Source organism: Selaginella moellendorffii, unplaced genomic scaffold (genome assembly GCF_000143415.4).
Source record: "Selaginella moellendorffii unplaced genomic scaffold, v1.0 SELMOscaffold_58, whole genome shotgun sequence".
Classification (NCBI taxonomy): Eukaryota; Viridiplantae; Streptophyta; class Lycopodiopsida; order Selaginellales; family Selaginellaceae; genus Selaginella; species Selaginella moellendorffii.
This window is the reverse complement of record NW_003314319.1, coordinates 450622-469760: the sequence shown is the minus strand read 5'-3', so window position 1 is coordinate 469760 and position 19139 is coordinate 450622. Positions and strand designations below refer to the sequence as shown.

Here is a 19139-nt window from a genome sequence, read left to right as displayed (position 1 = left end):
GACGAGACTGGATACTCTCCGTATCCAGGAAACATCAACCAGGTAACTTTTACGTCGTCGAGGAATTTCCAGCCGATCTAATCACGCACATAACAGCTCGTGTTAAAGCTCGACTCTTATTTGGAGGAGCTCACCAAGACAAACGGCGCCATCGTTGAGTTTGTCAATCCAAAGTACGTTCATGCATTTAGTGCAGGATTTTGTTTCGTGCTCAAACAGATCTCCGAAACAACAGATACAAAGATGCGGGCAGGGAAGAATTTAAATCCTCTACGAGGCTCGAGTGCATGATGCAAGACTATCCAAGAACATTGTCGCCTTCGGCAAAAGTTGGCTTCACGGTAACTTTTGTCACCTCTTTTGTATTTCGTCTACATTACTTTCTCGTGTACAGGTTATGGATACATGGCTGGCATATGCACCCGTGAAGAACAACCCGGACGATGCTGCAAAGGTATCCATTTTTTTCAATTCGTTTACAGGGATTTAGATTTGTAAGACTCGCAGGTTCCCGAAGGAAATCCTAGACACAGTGCAACGACTGGCGAAATGGCAATCTACAAAGCCAACAGCCTCATCTTGAAGAAGGTCTTTGATTATTTCTTTCCTCTAGTTTTTCTATATCTCCAATGTTTACTCCTCAGGCTGGCGTGAAGATTGGGAGCCCCACCATCGAGACTTTCAACGGGCAAGAGGTGGAGGTGTGGCCGCGAGTGGTGTGGAGTCCGAGCTGGGGGCTTACGTCCTCGGACGTGAAAAGAAAGATCTCTGGTTCTTGCGAGATCACGCAAAGATCCACTCTAGTCATTCGAGGCGTGAATGTCTCGTTCAAGGACCTCTACCTGGACGGTGCTCTTGTCATTGACGCGAGCAAGCACTCTGAGGTATGTTAACTCTCGTGAAAACTTGATTTTATTACTCGTTTTTTCTTTGGCTTCTTGTGCCAGGTCGAGATCCACTCGATCAGAGTTGTCAACGATGGCTGGGAGTTTCAAAAGGTGGGCTCCAAAGACGTGTCAGTGCCTGAGCAATATAGAATCCGGGGATTTATTACTAAGCAACTGGACAACAAGGAGCTGGAATTCGATCTTCCAGGGAGCTATTTAATCGCATGCGATGACACGGATGAGCTAAGCGGGCGAAGAGGCGAAGAGGCGAACGCCTTCGCTTAGAAAACGAGAAATAAAAGCTTAATTATCTGCGCGCTTTGTACATAGCAAGTCGACGACGCGTATTCGTGGTTCGATCATTCCTGCCAGAAAAATAATCCCAATTATGGCAACAAAAGAAAACAATTTAAGCTTACAGCAAGTAGACAGGATTTTTCCATGATCTCGTTGGTTCCCGGGTTGACAACGATTTCGCAACTAAGTTTCGCCTACAAGGAAGAACATGATTTAGGAAAAAAAGCAAGATTTTTTACCTCTAAGTGAGGGTGGACGAGCAAAAACTCCAAATTCCCGGAAAAGTTCATGTCCGTCTCTAGAGGCAATCTCCCCCTGGCGATATCCAAGAGTAAACTCCCGGCATTCACAAACACTCTCATGCCTTTGAGATCCATCACCCCATCCACGGTGACAACTTTCAGCGCTGGGATCTCGCCGCCTTCCAAGACCACCCGGCCGAGCTTATCGCCCCGGTACCCGAGCTCCACCACAATCCTGTCGTAGCGCACACCAAAGTAATTGGGATTCCTCACAAGCAATTGGACTTGGAACTTCAAATCCAAATCCAGCCCCAAATCGTTGGACCGCTGCTGCTGCTCAACGATCGCCCTCTTGAGGCTGTCCCAAGACATGCTCACAAGCTCCGTCTTGTGCACCTCGATCTTCACATCGCTCGGCCACAGCATAAACGCCGTGAAGCCCAACACGAGAATGATCGGATACAGGACTGCGAAGCACTGGAAAGCGCAGCTCTTCGTCTTACTGGACTCGAGAACCGGAGGGCGATCATCTAGCGGCGCGTAGTAGTGATGGTGCACGACCGGGTAGCCGATCGCCTCGCCTCTGCCCTCCTCTTTCGTCATAGCGCCCATAAACCCTAGAATTCCCTGAAGAGCCCTAATTTCCCAGCAAGCCCTAAAGCTCCCTTTTCAAAAAATTTAAAACTTTTACCCGCGCTTTCCGCCTGGATAACTTCGGAGTGGATAGATTTACCATCACTCGACTTATAACACTCATGTGGGGATTCGGGAATGATGGAAGAAAAAGCCCGGCCAAGGCGAACGAGAAAGCGATGGCGACTGGAATGGATTGGATTGGATTGGATTGGCGAAAACGAGAAGGAAAAAGAAAGACATTTTTATCGTGGGAGGATTGATGGATGGAAAAAGGCTGGCCTCGCCTGGCGCCTGGAATTCGGCTGGACCGCGGCTGGCTGGCACATTTAACTTACAATGTTGGCGTCGTCTCGTCGTGTAATCTAGGAACCCAAGATCGTCACGAAAAGACCCACCATGTTATAAACAGAATGAGGAAACTGCGCGCCAAAGGAATCGAACCGGGCACGCCATCCCCGCAACCAGGTACGGGGCATTTTCAAACCGCATGGCAATCGCGTGCCGCCACGTGGTGAGGTGAAACCTTCTTCACCACGGATGTATTTACGGCGGAGCGGTAAACCCTAGGCTCCCCAGCCGTGCCGTCCGATGCGGGGATCGTGGGGCTCGTACGCCGGCACGTGGACAGCAGGTGGTATTTATCCTGCCGTTTGTGGAAATGGTATTCGCGTTTAAATATGATGGAATTTCCACAATTAGGCGGCACAGTAAAGCTCTCGGTACTTCGCCAAAACCCCCCTTTTTAAGCTTTTTTTTTCTCTCTTTTTATTCCTCTCTCCTCCTTCGCATCTTCCTCTTCGCTTCCCTCTCGAAGCGTGAAGGAAGATCACTGGTGTGCTGTCCGTAGGCGCCCTAGAAAAATCTTGTGGCGCTAGTGGGAGGGAGGATCAAAGCCGCGGCCCTAGGCGCTCAAGATCGAGCGCGCCCTTAACGGATCGCTCGATCGTCGCGGCGTAGCTATAGATCTCTTTCTTGCGAATCGGGGGAATCAATCGAGGAAATATCATGGCCGCGGGAGATTGCTGCGTTCCTCCGGCGTCGCATTTCTTCGACAACAGCGCGGAGAGCCTGGGCGTGCGAGCCTACACCAACGGCGCGCAAGGCGCTACCGAGGCGGTGATCTTGGTGTCGGATATATTCGGTACGCAAATTTCTTGCTCTCCTCCCCTCCAATTCTCTCCCCCAGCTCCACCAATTCTACCGCCAGCAAGAATGCTGGTGATCCATTGCATTGCCATTCACTGTTCGCGTGTAGCATCGCTCTCGTCACTTGAAATTTTCCTTCGCACAATCGCTTTGATCGAGTCCCTGTTCTTCTTTTATCTTTCTTTTCATTTCTTGTGCTTCGAGAGGCTAATATTTGCTCTCTTGCTAGGATGGAGCAGTCCACTGTTGAGGTGGGTTTTGCACTGCTCTCACGCGCCAATCTTTCATGCGCTCGAGCTTTGGAAAATTCACTGAGCTTTTTTGTTTCTGGGATACAGGAAACTAGCGGACAAGGTTGCTGCTGCTGGCTACCTGGTTGTAGTTCCAGACCTTTTAAACAATGATCCATTCAAGCCTGCCGAGAGTGGAAGTCCCTATGCAACATTCCCTGCGTGGATCAAGAACCATGAACCGGTAACTTTTAAGTTTTCGTATGAAACTCTCATCTGTTTCTTATCGGAGCTTTCTCTCTGCCTTCTGCAGCCAAAGTCCATACAACAGTGCAAGAAGATTGTGGCACTGCTAAAGTCGAAAGGTATCACTTCGATTGGAATCGCTGGCTTCTGCTGGGGCGGTAAGTTAAATCGAAATGTTTCCATCAATTTATTTTGGCAGTGGAGTAGCAGTACCGAGCACTAATATCTCTTCTGTGAGTTTGCAGCTAAAGTAGCAGCCTTGATGGGAAGGGAGGACAGTGTGCGGGCAGTCGTGCTGCTGCATCCCTCCTTTGTGACGGTAGACGATATGCGAGGTGCGACAAAGCTTTTGATTTCAGTCTCGCTGTTCGGAGATTCACCCAAGCTTTTCGTGCAGAGATTCGTGCGCCCGTGGCGATCCTCGCTGCGGAAGTAGATCAGCGAACACCCGCCGCGGTGATCGAGGAATCGCGTGCAATCCTTGCGAGTCGTGCTGAGGTTCGCTTTGACAATTCGCCTTTTTGCGTTTTTCGCTTGCTTGCGTTTGTCGTGTTTTCAAGGTTGTGTGCGTCATTGCCGCTGCTCTGTGGTGCTTGGAGCCAACGTAACCGGATGGAAGCTTTTGGTTTTGCTAACACCTTTTGCCTTCTCTCAGGTGGAGAGCTTTATCAAATTCTTTCCGGGAGCGTCTCACGGCTGGACTGTGAGGTACGACGTGACCAACTCGAGGGCCGTGGCCCAGGCCGAGGAAGCCCACCAGGACATGCTAAGCTGGTTCTGGAGATTCCTCAAATGAGAGGAAAAGTGGGAGAGCTTCTATAAAAGAGAGCGAGGAAAGGGACAAAGGAAATTCGTTTTGGTTCGTTCGTTTTCACAGGACAGGGAAGACAGCGAAAGCAGTTTTGTTCGCCCAGCAAAAGTTTTACTTGTTAGCGGTAGTGTTCTTTCTTAAAGGAGTGGAATATTCCCCGCCCGGGGTTTTAGGGTTCTTGAGTTTTTTGGTGGCGCCATCGCCATGGCAGGGTTGCTCATGCGCATTCACTGCGCGGCAGCTCCCCCGGCGATCGCCACGGGGTATCTCAAGTGCGGCGGCAGCAGCTCCCGGCGCGTCAGGCGGATGGCCCGGCTCGCATCTACCAGCGCGGCAGCCCAGGGCATGGCGGAGATTTCAAGTAAGTCGTTTTCCAGGGAGCGCAGATTTCGTAGATTATATGCTTAGATCGCGTGCGTGCTCGCCATAGCCGTGCCGCTTCCGCATTGGCAGCAATTCTTGGCCCTGATTAGAGATCAGAGGCAGCATGCGAAGAGATCTCCTCTTTTTTTTTTTTGGATTCTTTGCATCGTTCTCCTCTCTTTCTTTTTCTTTCCGAGAAGGAATCAAATGCTTGTAAAATGTGTGTTTGTTTGTGTAGAGAAGGAAAAGGAGGCCGTTGTGACAGAGCGAGCTCCAGCTGCTCTTGGACCTTACTCACAAGCAATCAAGGCCAACAATCTCGTGTTCGTGTCAGGTGTACTGGGGCTCATTCCCGAGGTATGCTCAGCTTTTCCAAAGCTTTTTCCTTTGTTTTTTTCCACTCCTCTACTGATGGAGCATGAATGTCATCGATTGAAAAAAGGAAGAGTGGCTTGTCAGTTCAAAGGTGAATGATTGATTGAGCAAGCAATGCAGTGCTTTGTTTCATGGGATTCCATTGTTTTGTTTCATGGGATCGCATTGCATTGCATGTAAATTGCCCTCTTCGTTTTCCTGTGCTTCTGCTTTCCATGCTCGCTCTCTAAGTACGTTCGTGTCACGTCATGAGTCGGGAACTTTCACTTCATTAACCAGCGATCTCGCCTCCCTTTACAGACTGGAAAATTTGTTTCTGACAGTGTCGAAGGACAGACCGAACAGGTAGGGTGTGTTATTGTGTTGTAGTTTTCGGGCAGGGCGTTTTGATTCCTCTATCGTTTCTCCTTTCTTTTCTGTGCAGGTACTCAAGAACATGGGTGAGATTCTGAAAGCTGCCGGTGTTAGCTACAAGTCTGTGGTGAAGACAACTATCATGTAAGGGTGTCCTCTCTCTTCCGATCGATGCTTGGCTTCCCATTTCCCTGTCGCTATGCCATTTATCCATCGCTGTTTCTGCTTTGGTTGTGTGTCATTCATCAGCTGGCTAGCTAGACGCTTTCTGATGTCAACTTTCGAATTCCTAGGCTGGCTGATCTTGCGGACTTCAAGGCAGTGAATGAGATTTATGCCAGATGTAAGTGAGCTCCTTTTCCCTCTTGCTTTACTTTGCTCTCTTGGCTTCCTCCAGGGGGAAATTAATTCCAGTGAGATACCGTGCGGCTTGTGCAGATTTTCCAGCTCCAGCTCCTGCACGATCCACGTATCAAGTAGCTGCCTTGCCTTTAAATGCCCGTATTGAAATCGAGTGCATCGCTGCGCTGTGATGTCGCTGGCAACCGGACCGAGTTTAAGACAAAGGTTAGTCGACGATTTCATCTGGAAAACGAGATTATAATGTTTGATCAACAGAATTGCGTAGGGAAGAACCGGAACAACAAACGTTCGATGCCAAAGTAGAAAATGTAGAGAAGAAAAGCTCTTCAACGCTTACAAATCGAGGAGAGAGACATAAAACACGATCCAATAACGATTGAGAGACCAAGGTGAGCGTATTCTTTTGATTCGTTGGAATGCCGCTCGTTGGCATTTGCAGTGCTAAGTATTGACACTTTACACAAGGAAACTCATCACTCCAAATTCAAACATTATGTTTGGAGGCAAATGTAGCCCTAGGCCTAGAAATTTTATTTGTCACGTGGCATCTCGTGTTCGTTGTGGAAAATCACGCTATGGCGGCGGAGGCGCTGTGCCCTCGCCTGGCGTTTCTTCAAATCCAGCGCCGGGCGCTCTCCGATCAAAGGTATGCTCGATCTAGTTCATAGCGTTTCAGAATTTCTCAACTGGTAGGCGCTTGGATCGATCCAGAATCAGGTTAACACGAAGGGATGGAAGAATGTGGACTCTCTGTAAGCGCGCTTCGACTTCTGCCCAGCGATTCGTGGTGTCCGCCTCTCATGTAAGCTAGGTTTCTAGAGATTAGAGAGGAAATGCATTGGTGGTTTTAACTCACATTTGGTTCCAAGCTAAGCAGTCTTCCGAGGAAGAAGGAAAGGAGGAAACCTCGAAGAAAGCTGATGATTATAGTGCAGTGTTCCAGAAGATAACACAGTCTGGTATGAAGCCTTGTTTTTTTCTCTGGTGCTTTTTTCTGATCGAAGAACGAACTTTTGTTATTCTTTCAGACTTGACTTATAGGCATGAGCTGGGGATGAATTACAATCGTGTTCTCCCGAATCTCATCGTTGGTTCCTGCTTACAGGTTCTCTTTATCTTTCTTTTTTCTTTTCGAGTTGCCAATAGCAACAATTTTCCAGAATCCTGCAGATGTTGATCGCCTAAAGAAAGACGAGAATGTTACCACGGTGTGCAACCTCCAGCAAGATCCTGATATGGCGTAGGCTCTGTTTTCTTTGTCTCTGCTAAGTCTTCTAGCGTCCTCACGGATGTATTATGCAGGTACTTCAACGTCGACATCTCTGAAATCCGTGATCATGCCAAGGAAGTTGGCGATTTTAATCATCTTCGACTGCCAATTCGGTAAAGCTGACTTGAGAAATTTTGTAAGCAGTTTTCTCAGGGTTTTATTCTTGCAGGGACATGGATGGCTTCGATCTTAGAATGCGGCTCCCGAGTGTCATTGCTAGCTTGTACCAGGAGCTCAAAGACCGCGAAGGAACACTCTATGTCCATTGCACAGCTGGATTGGGAAGAGCTCCTGCTGTTGCTGTAAGTTCATTTTTTAGCGTTTAAACGTTTTCATTTGTTTGCCGTGCGCAGCTTGGCTACATGTTTTGGGTACTCGGCTACGATTTGCATGAAGCGTACCTTCTACTCCAGGTAGGCAAATGTGTCTCTACCAGCTTACCCTTTCTTTGCAGTCGAAGCGGAAGTGTGTGCCAAGCATGGAGAACATACGTGCAGCGACTTGTGATCTGGTGCTGTAAGCTCTTTCGGCTTTGTTTCTTAAAACTTAATCGCCTGGCAGGAAATCTGTCGATCAGCTCACAGGAATGACCAGAAGTCCCATTGGATTGCTCTACAGGAGAGGTACCTGCGAGCATGTTGAAGTTGCTGGTCTAGACATTGGCTGGCATTCTGTAAGTACTCAAGTTGAACCTGCGTCTGAGGCCTTCTGGTTTTTTTTTCTTTTTTTCTTTTTTTCAGCGCCTGCCATTCAATTTCATATCGAGAGATGGTCACTGGACGTTAGAACACGAACTTCCTGTAAGCTTCTGCGCTATACGTACTTTTCTTGGCTCACTGAGCGAACTTCCGATTCAAACAGGTTGGAAGATACGAGTACAAATATGTGATTGATAAAGAGCGATGGACTTACAACCCTCACGCTCCTATAACGAACCCAGACAGAAAAGGCAACTACAACAACTACATTGAGGTATGCTATATGTTCAGGCCCTGATCATCCAAACTAAATCGTGTATCTGTTCCAGGTTGTAGACTCCGATCCCGAGAACTGGGACCTCCGGCAATATTGGAGGAAAGAAGACGCGAAGCTGACCGACGAGCAGCGGAGAATGATCCTGGAGAAGCTCGAAGCCATGGGAAGCGAGCTCTGATACCACTAAACTCCGGCTATTTGTATGAAGGTATTCTTATCAATTGCAAACAGATGTGGGACTGATGGTTATGAAGAGACTCTAAGGCTGGACGCACATCTGGGTGGATTGGTGTTCTTGGCCTCTTTGCTCCACTTACTTCCATAGTTCCCAAGGCTGGATTTGCTTCTCGAGGTAGAGCTGCCGCTCTTTCTAGCTCTTGGAGCAACTGGAGAGACAGAACAGGATCAAATCAACGAAGGAGAAGATTCAGATCTCTACAAGATCACGAAGGAGAGAACCTGCAACATCGTCAATCCTGGGATCCGTGACGGAAGTCTTGGCGTGTCCGAACCAAGGCGGCGGATCCGACTTCATGGCGTGAGACGGCGGATGGATCTTCAAGGGGGCCGTGATATCGGTGTGGGGGACCGCGTAGAAAGGATTCACGTCCTCCTTGGGCACCGGAGGCACCGGCTTGGCGAAAACTATCCTGGTGAGCGAGCACATCCTCCGGTGGTGGCACGGTGGTGGCACGTCCTTGAGCTGTGGGCTCTGGGAGTGACTGGGGACCGCTCGATCCAGGCACTTGGTGATGTTGGTAACTAGGCCATGGTAGCTCTGCTGGTACCGCCGGTTGAGGGCGTCTTGCTTCCTCGAGGTTCTTCGTCTCGCAGGTGCTGGATCGAAAGGGATTGGCGGGCGACCAGCCTTGCGATTGAGAGGCGGTAGCTTTGGAGCCGGCATTGGCCCCTGCCGTTAAGCCGCGCTCTTGTAACTGTAAGGTTTTTACGTAACAGGGAATATGCTACGGGATCTTTTGCATGGCAATAGAAATGATCACGTACTGGTCGACTCTTAGTTTCTCCTCTTCAATGTTTAATATATCAAAGATGCATCCTTTGCCTTCCAGAATCGCTTGTTTCCAACATTGAGCATTTACTAGAGAGGGCTCAAAACATTCTAGAATATTTACGGCCAGGACCTAGGAGAGCGGCTGTAGTGGAGGTTAAAACACCAGCTGGTTGGTCACGAAGGATTATGGTCAATAATTTATATAGCTAATCTTTGATAAGCCAATGCAATTTTATACTCAGTTTCTTATCATAATATGTGTTAGTTTCTTATGATCTATTTGATACATCAAGGTGATATGTTTTGGAGGAGTGGTTTGCTTGATAATTACCATACTTTGAAAGAGCTGGCGGGCCAACTACCTGGCCCATGGTGGCCGGGGTTCGGTGTGCCAATGATCCTTTGTGTGATAGGGTTGGGATTCCAATTACAAACTTCACTACGTGTTTTCCATTGCCTGAAAATTTATTGACAAATCTTACCATCGATCTTTTCTATGTTCAGCAGAAGCTTTGAAATATGTGGTAATCTTTTGTTATAATTTAAGATTGTTGGTAGACCTCAGGTATTTGGGCGGAATGAATATAGGCCAGCTCAAAGGACTCTTGGTCTCAGGTTTAATGGCAACAGTTGCCAGTGGTTTACCTGTGAAAAAAGACTCTCATAGTACCAAATTGATGCTTTGTTTTTGGATTTTGCATGGTTTTTTATGTTAAATTCAAATTTGTGAATGATTTTGTATAGAAATATGTATGGTTTTTTTTTACTCTTACATTCTTATATATTATAGTCATACACTTCTTTTTTTAGCAGTAGTGAATATAGTTAAATATGCTTAAATATTCTAAAATATTCTATCACCTAATGGGTATTATACATTTTAATTAATTTCATATTTATAATTTATATGCATGTTTATAAATTAAACACTTCATAATATATTCTTGTTTATATCTATATCTCATGTTTAGGTTACAGTTCAAATGGGGTTGCGATAAGGGATGGTCTCTATTCGCTGGGTACTGGGATTGGACTTGGGCTTGGAATATGTGGCCTCTGTATTGGCATCAGTCTTGCTTGCATTGGCCATGCCATTGGAGAATTTGCTGACAACATGGGTAAAGCTGGTGACTCTACAAGAAAGACGTAGTGGAGTTTGTTGGAAATCATTGTAATTCTCATTAAATTTACATCTATAAAGCTGCTCCAAAGGAACAAGTTTGATTCCAAGAAGGAAGGCTTAGAGGTCATCTTTTAGGGCTTATAAAGCCAGGTAGAATGCGGGTATGAAGCTGGCAACAGTAGCAATGGCGAATACGCGGCGCGAGAATTTCTCATCTTCTCGAGGCGCCGGCATTGCGCCACCGCCATCCTCCTGCCGGCAACGATTGATCAAGGGGTATCCACAAAGGTTGTTGTTTGATCCGAAACTGGAAGGGTCAAATCTGGTGTTAAATCCATTCCCGCCTGGAATGCGTCCTTGCAGATGGTTCCCGCTGGCATTGAAGCCCCCCAGGAATCCTAGCTGGGTGAGCGACCAGGGAATCTCTCCTTGGAGGCGGTTGCTCGAGAGGTCCAGAGATTCCAGGTTTTGGAGCTGACCAAGCTCGCCAGGGATGCTACCGCTGAATCTATTGAAGGATAGGTTCAAGTTCCTGAGGCCGGCGAGCTTTCCAAGCTCCGAGGGAATGGTGCCAGTGAGATTGTTGGAGGAGACATCTATGGAGGTGGTGGAGGAGTAGATGTCACCAACAATCCGGAACGTTCCTTTCCAATTGAGGAGAATGGAATAGCCCTCCATCTGCTGGAAAAACTCTCGGCTGCTCTCGAAGGCCTGCCTCCAGTCAAAATACACGCTGTTGCCGAAGTGTTGGATCCACTGGGTGAAGATTTCCTTCCAGTCCAGGATTCTGGGAAAGAAGATCACAGTGAGCCTGTTTCCCTGGCTCGAGACGTCTTGTAGGCCGCGCAGACCCTCCAGCCTTTCGGGAAGCGATCCTTGCAAGTTGTTGTGCGAGAGGTCGAGGATTTGCAGCGAGGACAAATTTCCGAAGCACTGTGGAATGGAGCCTTGGAGATGGTTCCAGGCGAGGCTGAGTACGTGCATGTTGAGAAAGCCACACAGTGGAGCCGGCAAAGTCCCCGTGAGATGGTTCCGGCTCAGATCCAGGAACACGAGATGGCTGGTGCTGGTGGTGATCATGCCAAGATCGACATTGCCACTTAAGTTGTTCTTGGAGAGATCAAGCATAACCACTGTGATGAAGTAGCTTGGTGGAATGGAGCCCGAGAAGTTGTTACTACCAGCCGAGATGGCCAACAAGCTTGGCAAGCTTCCAACTCCGGCAGGGAGCTCGCCGCTGAGCCAGTTTCCAGAGAGAGTCAGAAAGACGAGGGAGGTGGCGCTGTTGATGCTCGCTGGAAGGCTGCCTTGGAACCGGTTACCAGAGATGTCGAAATCGCGGAGGCTTGACGTAAACAAGGAGCTTGGAAGTTGCCCCTCGAGCTGGTTACTAGAGGCGTAGAAGATCTCCAGTCGCGTACAGTTGGAGAAGGAGGGAGGAATGCTGCCGGATATCTGGTTTACATTGACGCTGAAGAACTTGAGAGTGTCTCTACGGCAGACGTTTGGCGGCAGCGGTCCGGTGAGGCGATTGAGCGCTACGTCGAACTCCTCGAGCTCAGAGTGGAGGCCAAACTCTTGCGGGATCTCGCCAACAAAGCTGTTTTGGAAGAGCCACACACGTTTCAAGCTTGGAAGCCTGGCCAGCTCCACAGGGATTTCGCCGCTCAGATTGTTGGCTTGGACGTAGATTCCTTCCAGATGAACGAGCCGAGAAACGTTGCGAGGAATGGGTCCAGTGAGGGAGTTTTTCCAGAGGAGGAGCTCACGCAGCATGGCAAAGCTCCAAATCTCACCAGGTATTTCTCCACGCAGCTTGTTGTTCGCCAGTGACAATCTTCTCAGGTTTTTCGACGTGATGTTCACGGGAATTGTGCCGGTCAGGTTGTTGCCGGAGAGGTCCAGTTCCTGTAAACTCGGCAGGGTCATCACGTCCTGCGGGATTCCCCCTTGGAGCTCATTGTTTGAGAGGTCAAGCTTCGACAACCGACTAAGATTTCCAAAGCCAGCGGCTGGGAGCTGCCCCGAGAAAAGATTGGAGCTCAAGTTGAGGTACCTGAGCTTGTTGCACGATCCCAGAAACTCTCTTGGAAAGCCTCCACTGAAGCTATTGTTCGACAGGTCGATGCTCTCCAAGTTTGGAAGCATGCAAAGCTTGGGATAAAGCTGTCCGCGCAAGCTCATACCGGAGAGATTCAGTCCTTGAACCGAGGAACTGGAGCTGTCGCACGCCACTCCAATCCAGACGCATGGATTTGGATCTCGGCTGGTGCTCCAGTCGCTTAAGATCCAGGTCGTGTTGCTCTCCAGATTGGATCGAAACTGCAAAAGAACCGCAACCTCGTCCTGTAAGAGCGCAGAGACTGGCGATGGAAGCAGTGTCGCCAAGAAAAAGAGGAGCAGCGAAAACCATATTGCCGCGTTCATCTTTGAGACGCCCCTGGCTCGCAAGAAGTTAAATTCTAAGACAACGATGAACAAAATAGAATTTTTCTTCTATCAGCGATTCGTTGAAACGAGTTGGAGGAGATCCTTGGAAAGCTTCGTTCTGCTACAGCTTTAAAGAAGAGAGTGGACCTTGGCGAAGAAGAAGAAGTGAAGTAAATATGAAAAGTGTTCCTTTGGCCCCGTCAAAGGAACTGTTATTGCCATTGAAATTCATCGTCAACCACTTCATGCAAGGATTTGTTTTCCTGGATAGCCGAGTAAGGTGGCAGGTCAAGCGCCGCTTTGGCAATACGACCATCTTCGTGAGTCTTGTTAATCAGATCCTCTAGCGGCGAGAAATTGGCCTGGACAGAAACCATTGTCTCCAGATGTTTTGAGCAGCAACCACTGTTTTCTCTGCATTATTGGATTCCAGCCGACGCAAATCACCATCTTAAACACTCCCTTGTCGGAAAGGATGAGCTAGCCTTGTGAACTACCATTTTATCTGCTTGATCTTAATGTATGCGACTTGTGGGAGCATGGACCTATCTATTGCACCTACCTCGGATTCTCACCAACTTGATTTGAAAGTAAAAATAATTTGCGACTCAACTCTTATCATTTTGAGCAATTGGAAGTTTATAATTTATCACATTGTGTAGGATTATTATGCACTGTTTATGTGCTCTTTATGAACACATTATAGATTGTTTTCCACTCAGCCGAGCTTGTAATTGTGCATGGTTAACAGTTCTTTGCTCCTAGGCAGTATTATTTATATGGCTCAGATCTAGGAACACAAGATGGCTGTTGCTGGTGATCGACATTGCCACTTAAGTTTTTCCTCGAGAGATCGAGCATGACCACTATGGTAAAAGTAGCTGGGCCGAATGGAGCCCGAGAATTGGCAAGCTTCCAAGTCCTGCAAGGAGCTCGCCACTGAGCCGGTTGCTAGAGAGAGTCAGAAAGACCATCGCTGGAACGCTGCTTTGGAACCGGTTACCAGAGATCTCGAAATCACGCAGGCTTGACGTACACAAGGAGCTTGGATCGCCCTCAGGTAACTTGAGAGTGTCTCTATGGTAGATGTTTGGCGGCAGCGGTCCGTCGTCGAGGCGATTGAGCGCTCCGTCGGACTCCTCGAGCTCGGAGTGGAGGCCAAACTCTTTTCGGGATCTCGCCATCGAAGCTGTTTTGGAAGAGCCACACACGTTTTGAACAAGCTTGGAAGCCTGGCAAGCTCCACAGGGATTTCACCGCTCAGATTGTTGTCTTGGACGTAGGTGGACAAGCCGAGAAACGTTGCGAGGGAATGGCCAAGCTCCCAATCTTACCAGGTGTTTCTCCGCTTAGCTTGTTGTCCGTGACAATCTTCTCAGGTTTCTCAACGTGATCTTTGCAAGAAATTAGCAGTAGTGTTCCTCTGGTATTTCCATTTGAAAATCATTTGATTCACCGTGAACCGCAAGGTGGCACGTCAAGCGCAACCTTGTTAATCAGATCCTCTGGCCTGGACAGAAAACCATGCGCTAACTTTTGTTTTAGAAAGTCAAACAAAAAAATACTATAGATCTAGTACTAGCGTAGCTGTACTCAAACACTTGGATCGTTTACGTGTCCGACGAAGAGCACCACCCCAGTGGCATCCTCTCTCACCAAAAACATAAACGGATGATCCGCCACGAAGTCTTCGGGCTCCATCTGCACATTCAAAGCCCGGAGTGTCACCACCGCGGCGCTGGCGGCGGCGGCCTCGGTCCCCTCCTCGTTCACCTCCACAAACGCCTTGTGGAAAACGTCCGAGATGAAGAGATCGTCCCCCGGAGAGCCTTCCACCATGCCCGAGAAGTCGGCGTGCGGCGGCGAGAATGCGAGGTCCAAGCCCATCCGCTTGAGCAGCGCCGGCGCCTGGACCACCAGCGAGATCTTGAACTTCGGGAGCTGGAAATCGCCCACTTCCACCTCGTGGATGCCCGCGAGCGCGTTTCCCATGGATTCGGCGTCGTGGAGGCTGCTGACGAGCGCCGGCAGGCCCTGGAGCTCGGCCGGGAGGAGAACGTACATGGAAAAGCTGCGTGGGTCGTCGCCGCGCTGGTAGGGGAGGCGGAGGACCTTGAAGGAGCCGTGGTTCTTGATAAAGTGCTTCTTGCTGCTGCGCATCATGGGGACTTGCTTGGTCTTGCCGCTGGGGAGGTGGAAGATCCCGTCGCGGGTTTGCGATGGATCCAGCTGCTTCTGCCAGGCGCCCTTGAAGTAGATCGCGCTGGCGAGGATGAGGCGGGTTTGGGGATCCACCGAGCCCTCGGGGAGGAGCTCCTCGATCTTCTTCTTGGTTGCCTCCGCCACCCACGAGTTGACGAGACCGCGGGATTCTTGTGCCTGGCATCTCAGTTCGCTATGTGAGAACTATCCAAGAACTCAAAGAAACAAAGCAATTCATGATCGCCCAAGCTCGAAGGAAAGACGATTCATGAATCACATCGATCACATCGATCAAAGAAGAAAAATCACGATCGCCCAAAGAAAAATACAATCTATCGACCATCAAGCAGTGAAGAGAGAAAACCATGAGCACTTGAGAAAAAGCAAAACAGTCGCTCCAATCAAAGAAGAGAGAAAGTGAAGAGCAAACTTTACCTTGTTCTTGAAATCCACGGGCCTGGCAGAAGCTCCATAGTTCTTCTCGATGATCTCCTTGTACTCGCCGCGGAGCTTCAAGCTCTGCTCCACCCAGACTCCATTGGCGAGGCTGAGCTCCGGCGCGCGGGGATCCGATCGCGCCACGCCCAGCAGCACCGAATTGAGCTGCTGCGCGAAATCGTGCATGAGAGACCCGTTTGGCAGCCTGACCACGGAGGTGAGCTGCTCCAGCGTCTGGCCCTTTGCTCCCGCGGCCGCCATCGCCATGGCCATGGCAATGCTAAGCGGAGACAGCACCACATTCTTCTCGTTGTGCTGCTCCTCTCGATCGGTGCTGCTGCCCTGTGGCTTGGATTCCTGCTGCTGCTGCTGCCATACCTGCTTGTAGAGATCGAGCGTGAAGCTCGTCTGATCGTGGATCATCCGGACCAGCTCCATGTCGGTGGTGGTGGTATGCTAGTGAAGATGACCTAATGAGATTAGTGTGTTGTTGCCTGGCACGCGCTCTTTTTAAAGGTCATGGACACGTCATAGATTGATCACAGTGAAATACCTTGACGAATCGCAGAAAGCAGTGCCACCCATTGCCTCAAAGTTGAAATTTTAAAAATGTTTTTAAAACATGAATTGTACATATTAATAATATAGCATATGAATTGTTTATTCGGGATTAAATCTGCTCCGTACATAAATAAGGGTATAAATCCCAATCAATATAATTATTTCTATATCTTGAGCATATATTTATATTTATCTTATGGTGGTTAAAGTGTTTTATTATAAAAGTTCTTCTATTCTTTGAGCTTTAACCACATTTCCTTATTTATTTCCACTTTAATAGTTGGTAATGCTTATTTATCCATTTTTTCTTCTTCCATAATATTTCTTCCTCAACTTTTCTCATTTTCTCCTTTTTTGTGTTAATGCTTTAAACACTTTTTTGTTGGGAGGAGGGGGTATAAAGGATGGATGGGAGTCTAGTCTTAATACTAGAGTGAGAATGAGTGGATATGGTAGTGGAATGAGTATGAACCCAACTAAATAAATGTAATAATGGAGTGAGGTTGAATATAAATAGTAAAATAAAAATTAGCATAACAAATCAAATGTTTCAAAACTTCTTTTTCCTTTGAAAAATGTATAAAAAGGATGTAAAAAATAAATGGAGTGAGTCTAACACCCTATATGTGGTGTTAGATGAAGATGAAAGTGATAAATCTGAGTTAATACAAGTCTTAAATGCTAACCCAAGGAAAGTAAATGATTATGAGTTTAAGTTAATAGAGTTGTTAAAAGTGGGATGTATTATTTGCTATAATAGCATTTTGTAGATTGCAATGACTTATTAAAGTCCTTTCCTTTAATTTAGTGTTAGGCTTCAAGGTTAGTAGTGGCACCCTAAACACTATAATTACTAATAAAATTGAAATTAATATAGTTTAAAACATCTAATAATTAATTTTTGTTTTGGCAGCCAATTTTAAAATGTGATAAATTAGTTCTATGAGTACTTAAGATATGGGAATAAATATATTAATTGGGGTTAAAACCCCTACTTATATACATGAATAGATGGACCAGATTTGAAAGTTTTGGACCATATAGAGTTGCAACTAGTACATTAGTAGTCTTAGTCGACTAATACTTGTGCTATAACTTTGAATTTTGTTTCACTCATAGTTATCAATAATAATATTAGTGATTCCATAAGAGTTTTAAGTTATAGTAGTTTATAATCATGTAACAAAACCTTCAAATATTTCATTTAACTTATTATTATCATCTTTTCATTTTCTGGAAAGGAGGATAGTGTAAAGTTTGTATATATATATATATATATATATATATATTACCTAAGTAATACTTTAATTATAGTACTATAATGTAAAGAACTTCCAAATCTGGTCCATCTATTTATGTATATAAGTAGAGGTTTAAACCCTAATTAATATATTTATTCCCATCATCTTGAGCACTCATAGAATTAATTTGTCATATATTAGCTGTCTTTAAAACAAAAATGAATGATTAGATATTTTAAACTATATTAGTTTCAAGTTTATTGTAACTATAAAAATATTTTAGTTAGATATGTAAGTTAAATTATAATTAAATACCTCATAATAAGTTAATATAATAATTACTTTGTGATTGTCTATGATAGGAAGAAGTTTATATAAAAGAAACGAGGTTAAATGTCAAATTATATATTTCAAAGTTGAAAAAGTCATTTTAAAACATTTCAAAATGAAAATATTAACAGAAAAGCTTAAAGTATAAGTTTGTTTAAAATATTAAATGAATTGATATTAAATTATCATAATATAACTGTGAGTGCATGGAATATGGAAAGGGAATACAGAAATGTGCATATCAATTAACCCAAAAACCTTAGCTTATATACAGGAGCGAGTGGTCCGGATTGAAACCAATCCGACGGCTACCAAAATCCACTACGCTAATATTAGTATACGGCATCGTAGCCGTACACTTGGCCCTCACATCATCCCCTCCTCTCGGAATAATGGAAGGCCGTCAGGGTTCTCTTGTAGATGGGCCGGGATCTGGAGGAACGTCAGGAGGAGGCATCGGTGGATCTGTAGACGGTATTAACTGCTCCTGATCCCTCTGTATGAAGCGTTTTAACCGCTGCACATGCACAATCTCCGGAGGATCAGCCTGCTGAACGTCATGCCGAACCTCATAAACTTGTGGTCCAACTTGCCGCAACACCCGATACGGTCCTTTCCACTGCGCAAGGAGCCCCTTAGATAAACCACGCACCGTAAGATGGGGAAAACGGACTAACACCAAATCATCCACTTTGTGCTCCGCTGGTGGACGATGATGGGAATTGTAGCGCCGTTGTTGTCCCACTTGTATGCGGCCTAAGTGTTCAGTAGACTCTGCTCGGACAAGTGGAAGAATGCTTGTCAAATATTGATCCCATGACCTAGCATCAGGAGCTCGTGGCAATCGCGAAGGTAAACCTAGCTCTGTTGGTAATATTGGATCATGACCATATAGAAGTTTATATGGTGAAGCACCAACAGAACTCTGCACCCCTGTGACATAAGCATACCGAAGAGACGGCAAATAACCATCCCAATCCGAATGTTGAAAGTTCACATACTTCGCAATCATCCCTTTGAATGTCCGAACAAGCCGTTCCACCAGACCGTCTGATTGTGGATGATAAGCACTCGTAAAAGTGTGGCGTATCCCCAACCGAGATGTCAAAACATGAAATACCTCAGCCATAAATGTAGGACCATTATCCGAAAGAATCCGTTCTGGACAAGAATGCTGGAACACCACTCGATTGAGGAGGAAGTATCCAACAGCAGTTGCAGAGGCACTAGCAAGAGCACCAACTTCCACCCAACGAGTCAAGTAGTCAGAAGCAATAATAACATACTCATTGCCAGCAGTCGATCGCGGAAAAGGTCCCATAAGATCAAACGCCACCAACTCAAACGGACGAGAAACTGCAATTGACTCCAACCGTCCTTCCGCAGCACAAGGGGGAGTATTACGAGCTTGGCACCAAACGCAGCTACGCACATACCGGATAATATCACGTCGCATCTCTGGCCAATAGAAAGATCTGCGCAACTTCTCGGTGACACGACGGTGTCCCATATGCCCACCTAGAATAGGAGAATCATGGTAGGCATGGAGAAACCGCGGAATAAACACCGAAGGCACCACCAGCCGTAAATGAGCATCAGGATCCGTC

At 46.9% G+C, this 19139-nt stretch overlaps 7 protein-coding genes across 14 annotated transcripts in view; 4 read left to right on the top strand and 3 right to left on the bottom strand.

Moving 5' to 3' along the window:
- LOC9654941 (UDP-sugar pyrophosphorylase) overlaps positions 1 to 1305 on the top strand; it is a 2952-nt gene extending 1647 nt beyond the window's left edge. The window contains exons 10-16 of the mRNA XM_024688638.1: positions 1 to 42; positions 97 to 173; positions 236 to 341; positions 395 to 454; positions 508 to 588; positions 645 to 884; positions 948 to 1305. The exon at positions 1 to 42 is cut by the window's left edge and continues 249 nt beyond it. Of these exons, the coding sequence (XP_024544406.1) occupies positions 1 to 42; positions 97 to 173; positions 236 to 341; positions 395 to 454; positions 508 to 588; positions 645 to 884; positions 948 to 1172 (831 nt within the window). The 3' untranslated portion in view covers positions 1173 to 1305. The remainder of the gene's footprint in view (positions 43 to 96; positions 174 to 235; positions 342 to 394; positions 455 to 507; positions 589 to 644; positions 885 to 947) is intronic.
- On the bottom strand, positions 1169 to 2063 carry LOC9655105. Its single transcript, XM_002983407.2, has 3 exons — positions 1424 to 2063; positions 1307 to 1378; positions 1169 to 1252 (listed from the first exon to the last, which is right to left on the bottom strand). The coding sequence occupies exons 1-3, from the start codon at positions 2036 to 2038 to the stop codon at positions 1247 to 1249; spliced, it is 693 nt and encodes a 230-aa protein (XP_002983453.2). The 5' UTR covers positions 2039 to 2063; the 3' UTR covers positions 1169 to 1246.
- A 742-nt stretch (positions 2064 to 2805) lies between these two features.
- On the top strand, positions 2806 to 4672 carry LOC9655104 (endo-1,3;1,4-beta-D-glucanase). The gene is made up of 7 exons (XM_002983499.2): positions 2806 to 3203; positions 3438 to 3459; positions 3547 to 3682; positions 3752 to 3842; positions 3930 to 4019; positions 4082 to 4182; positions 4340 to 4672. The coding sequence occupies exons 1-7, from the start codon at positions 3068 to 3070 to the stop codon at positions 4478 to 4480; spliced, it is 717 nt and encodes a 238-aa protein (XP_002983545.1). The 5' UTR covers positions 2806 to 3067; the 3' UTR covers positions 4481 to 4672.
- Positions 4492 to 6458, top strand: LOC9655103 (reactive Intermediate Deaminase A, chloroplastic). 3 transcript variants are annotated; one of them, XM_024688580.1, is made up of 7 exons: positions 4492 to 4856; positions 5097 to 5215; positions 5534 to 5578; positions 5658 to 5731; positions 5881 to 5930; positions 6002 to 6154; positions 6216 to 6442. In XM_024688580.1, the coding sequence occupies exons 1-6, from the start codon at positions 4700 to 4702 to the stop codon at positions 6118 to 6120; spliced, it is 564 nt and encodes a 187-aa protein (XP_024544348.1). In that variant the 5' UTR covers positions 4492 to 4699; the 3' UTR covers positions 6121 to 6154; positions 6216 to 6442. The 3 variants fall into 3 exon arrangements, with proteins under 3 accessions (XP_024544348.1, XP_024544347.1, XP_002983544.2); XM_024688579.1 differs by having other exon boundaries at positions 4495 to 4856; positions 6206 to 6458; XM_002983498.2 differs by having other exon boundaries at positions 4500 to 4856; positions 6026 to 6154; positions 6206 to 6458.
- A 28-nt stretch (positions 6459 to 6486) lies between these two features.
- On the top strand, positions 6487 to 9170 carry LOC9654940 (phosphoglucan phosphatase DSP4, chloroplastic). Of its 6 annotated transcripts, none has more exons than XM_024688577.1 (13): positions 6487 to 6596; positions 6662 to 6752; positions 6828 to 6909; positions 6979 to 7055; positions 7111 to 7190; positions 7253 to 7333; positions 7390 to 7522; positions 7574 to 7731; positions 7782 to 7893; positions 7961 to 8020; positions 8082 to 8192; positions 8248 to 8403; positions 8521 to 9170. In XM_024688577.1, the coding sequence occupies exons 1-12, from the start codon at positions 6526 to 6528 to the stop codon at positions 8371 to 8373; spliced, it is 1182 nt and encodes a 393-aa protein (XP_024544345.1). In that variant the 5' UTR covers positions 6487 to 6525; the 3' UTR covers positions 8374 to 8403; positions 8521 to 9170. The 6 variants fall into 6 exon arrangements, with proteins under 6 accessions (XP_024544345.1, XP_024544343.1, XP_024544344.1 ...); XM_024688575.1 differs by lacking the exon at positions 8521 to 9170 and adding an exon at positions 8450 to 8486; XM_024688576.1 differs by lacking the exon at positions 8521 to 9170 and adding an exon at positions 8460 to 8478.
- Positions 9171 to 10468: 1298 nt separating this feature from the next.
- Positions 10469 to 12757, bottom strand: LOC9654939 (LRR receptor-like serine/threonine-protein kinase FLS2). The gene has a single exon (XM_002983406.1). The coding sequence runs from the start codon at positions 12755 to 12757 to the stop codon at positions 10469 to 10471; it is 2289 nt and encodes a 762-aa protein (XP_002983452.1).
- A 1528-nt stretch (positions 12758 to 14285) lies between these two features.
- On the bottom strand, positions 14286 to 15895 carry LOC9655102 (serpin-ZXA). The gene is made up of 2 exons (XM_002983405.2): positions 15398 to 15895; positions 14286 to 15139 (listed from the first exon to the last, which is right to left on the bottom strand). The coding sequence occupies exons 1-2, from the start codon at positions 15836 to 15838 to the stop codon at positions 14354 to 14356; spliced, it is 1227 nt and encodes a 408-aa protein (XP_002983451.2). The 5' UTR covers positions 15839 to 15895; the 3' UTR covers positions 14286 to 14353.
- Positions 15896 to 19139: the final 3244 nt, after the last annotated feature.

Coding starts and splice junctions, on each gene's coding strand:
- LOC9655104 (XM_002983499.2), top strand. CDS start 3,068: ATGGCCGCGGGAGATTGCTGCGTTCCTCCGGCGTCGCATTTCTTCGAC. Junction 3,204..3,437: donor CTTGGTGTCGGATATATTCG/GTACGCAAATTT, acceptor CTCTCTTGCTAG/GATGGAGCAGTCCACTGTTG. Junction 3,460..3,546: donor TGGAGCAGTCCACTGTTGAG/GTGGGTTTTGCA, acceptor TCTGGGATACAG/GAAACTAGCGGACAAGGTTG.
- LOC9655102 (XM_002983405.2), bottom strand. CDS start 15,838: ATGGAGCTGGTCCGGATGATCCACGATCAGACGAGCTTCACGCTCGAT. Junction 15,140..15,397: donor CCGTGGATTTCAAGAACAAG/GTAAAGTTTGCT, acceptor CTGAGATGCCAG/GCACAAGAATCCCGCGGTCT.
- LOC9654939 (XM_002983406.1), bottom strand. CDS start 12,757: ATGAACGCGGCAATATGGTTTTCGCTGCTCCTCTTTTTCTTGGCGACA.
- LOC9655103 (XM_024688579.1), top strand. CDS start 4,700: ATGGCAGGGTTGCTCATGCGCATTCACTGCGCGGCAGCTCCCCCGGCG. Junction 5,579..5,657: donor TCGAAGGACAGACCGAACAG/GTAGGGTGTGTT, acceptor TTTTCTGTGCAG/GTACTCAAGAACATGGGTGA. Junction 5,732..5,880: donor GTGGTGAAGACAACTATCAT/GTAAGGGTGTCC, acceptor TCGAATTCCTAG/GCTGGCTGATCTTGCGGACT.
- LOC9654940 (XM_024688577.1), top strand. CDS start 6,526: ATGGCGGCGGAGGCGCTGTGCCCTCGCCTGGCGTTTCTTCAAATCCAG. Junction 7,056..7,110: donor TCGTTGGTTCCTGCTTACAG/GTTCTCTTTATC, acceptor ACAATTTTCCAG/AATCCTGCAGATGTTGATCG. Junction 8,193..8,247: donor ACTACAACAACTACATTGAG/GTATGCTATATG, acceptor TATCTGTTCCAG/GTTGTAGACTCCGATCCCGA.
- LOC9655105 (XM_002983407.2), bottom strand. CDS start 2,038: ATGGGCGCTATGACGAAAGAGGAGGGCAGAGGCGAGGCGATCGGCTAC. Junction 1,379..1,423: donor TCGTCCACCCTCACTTAGAG/GTAAAAAATCTT, acceptor TCTTCCTTGTAG/GCGAAACTTAGTTGCGAAAT.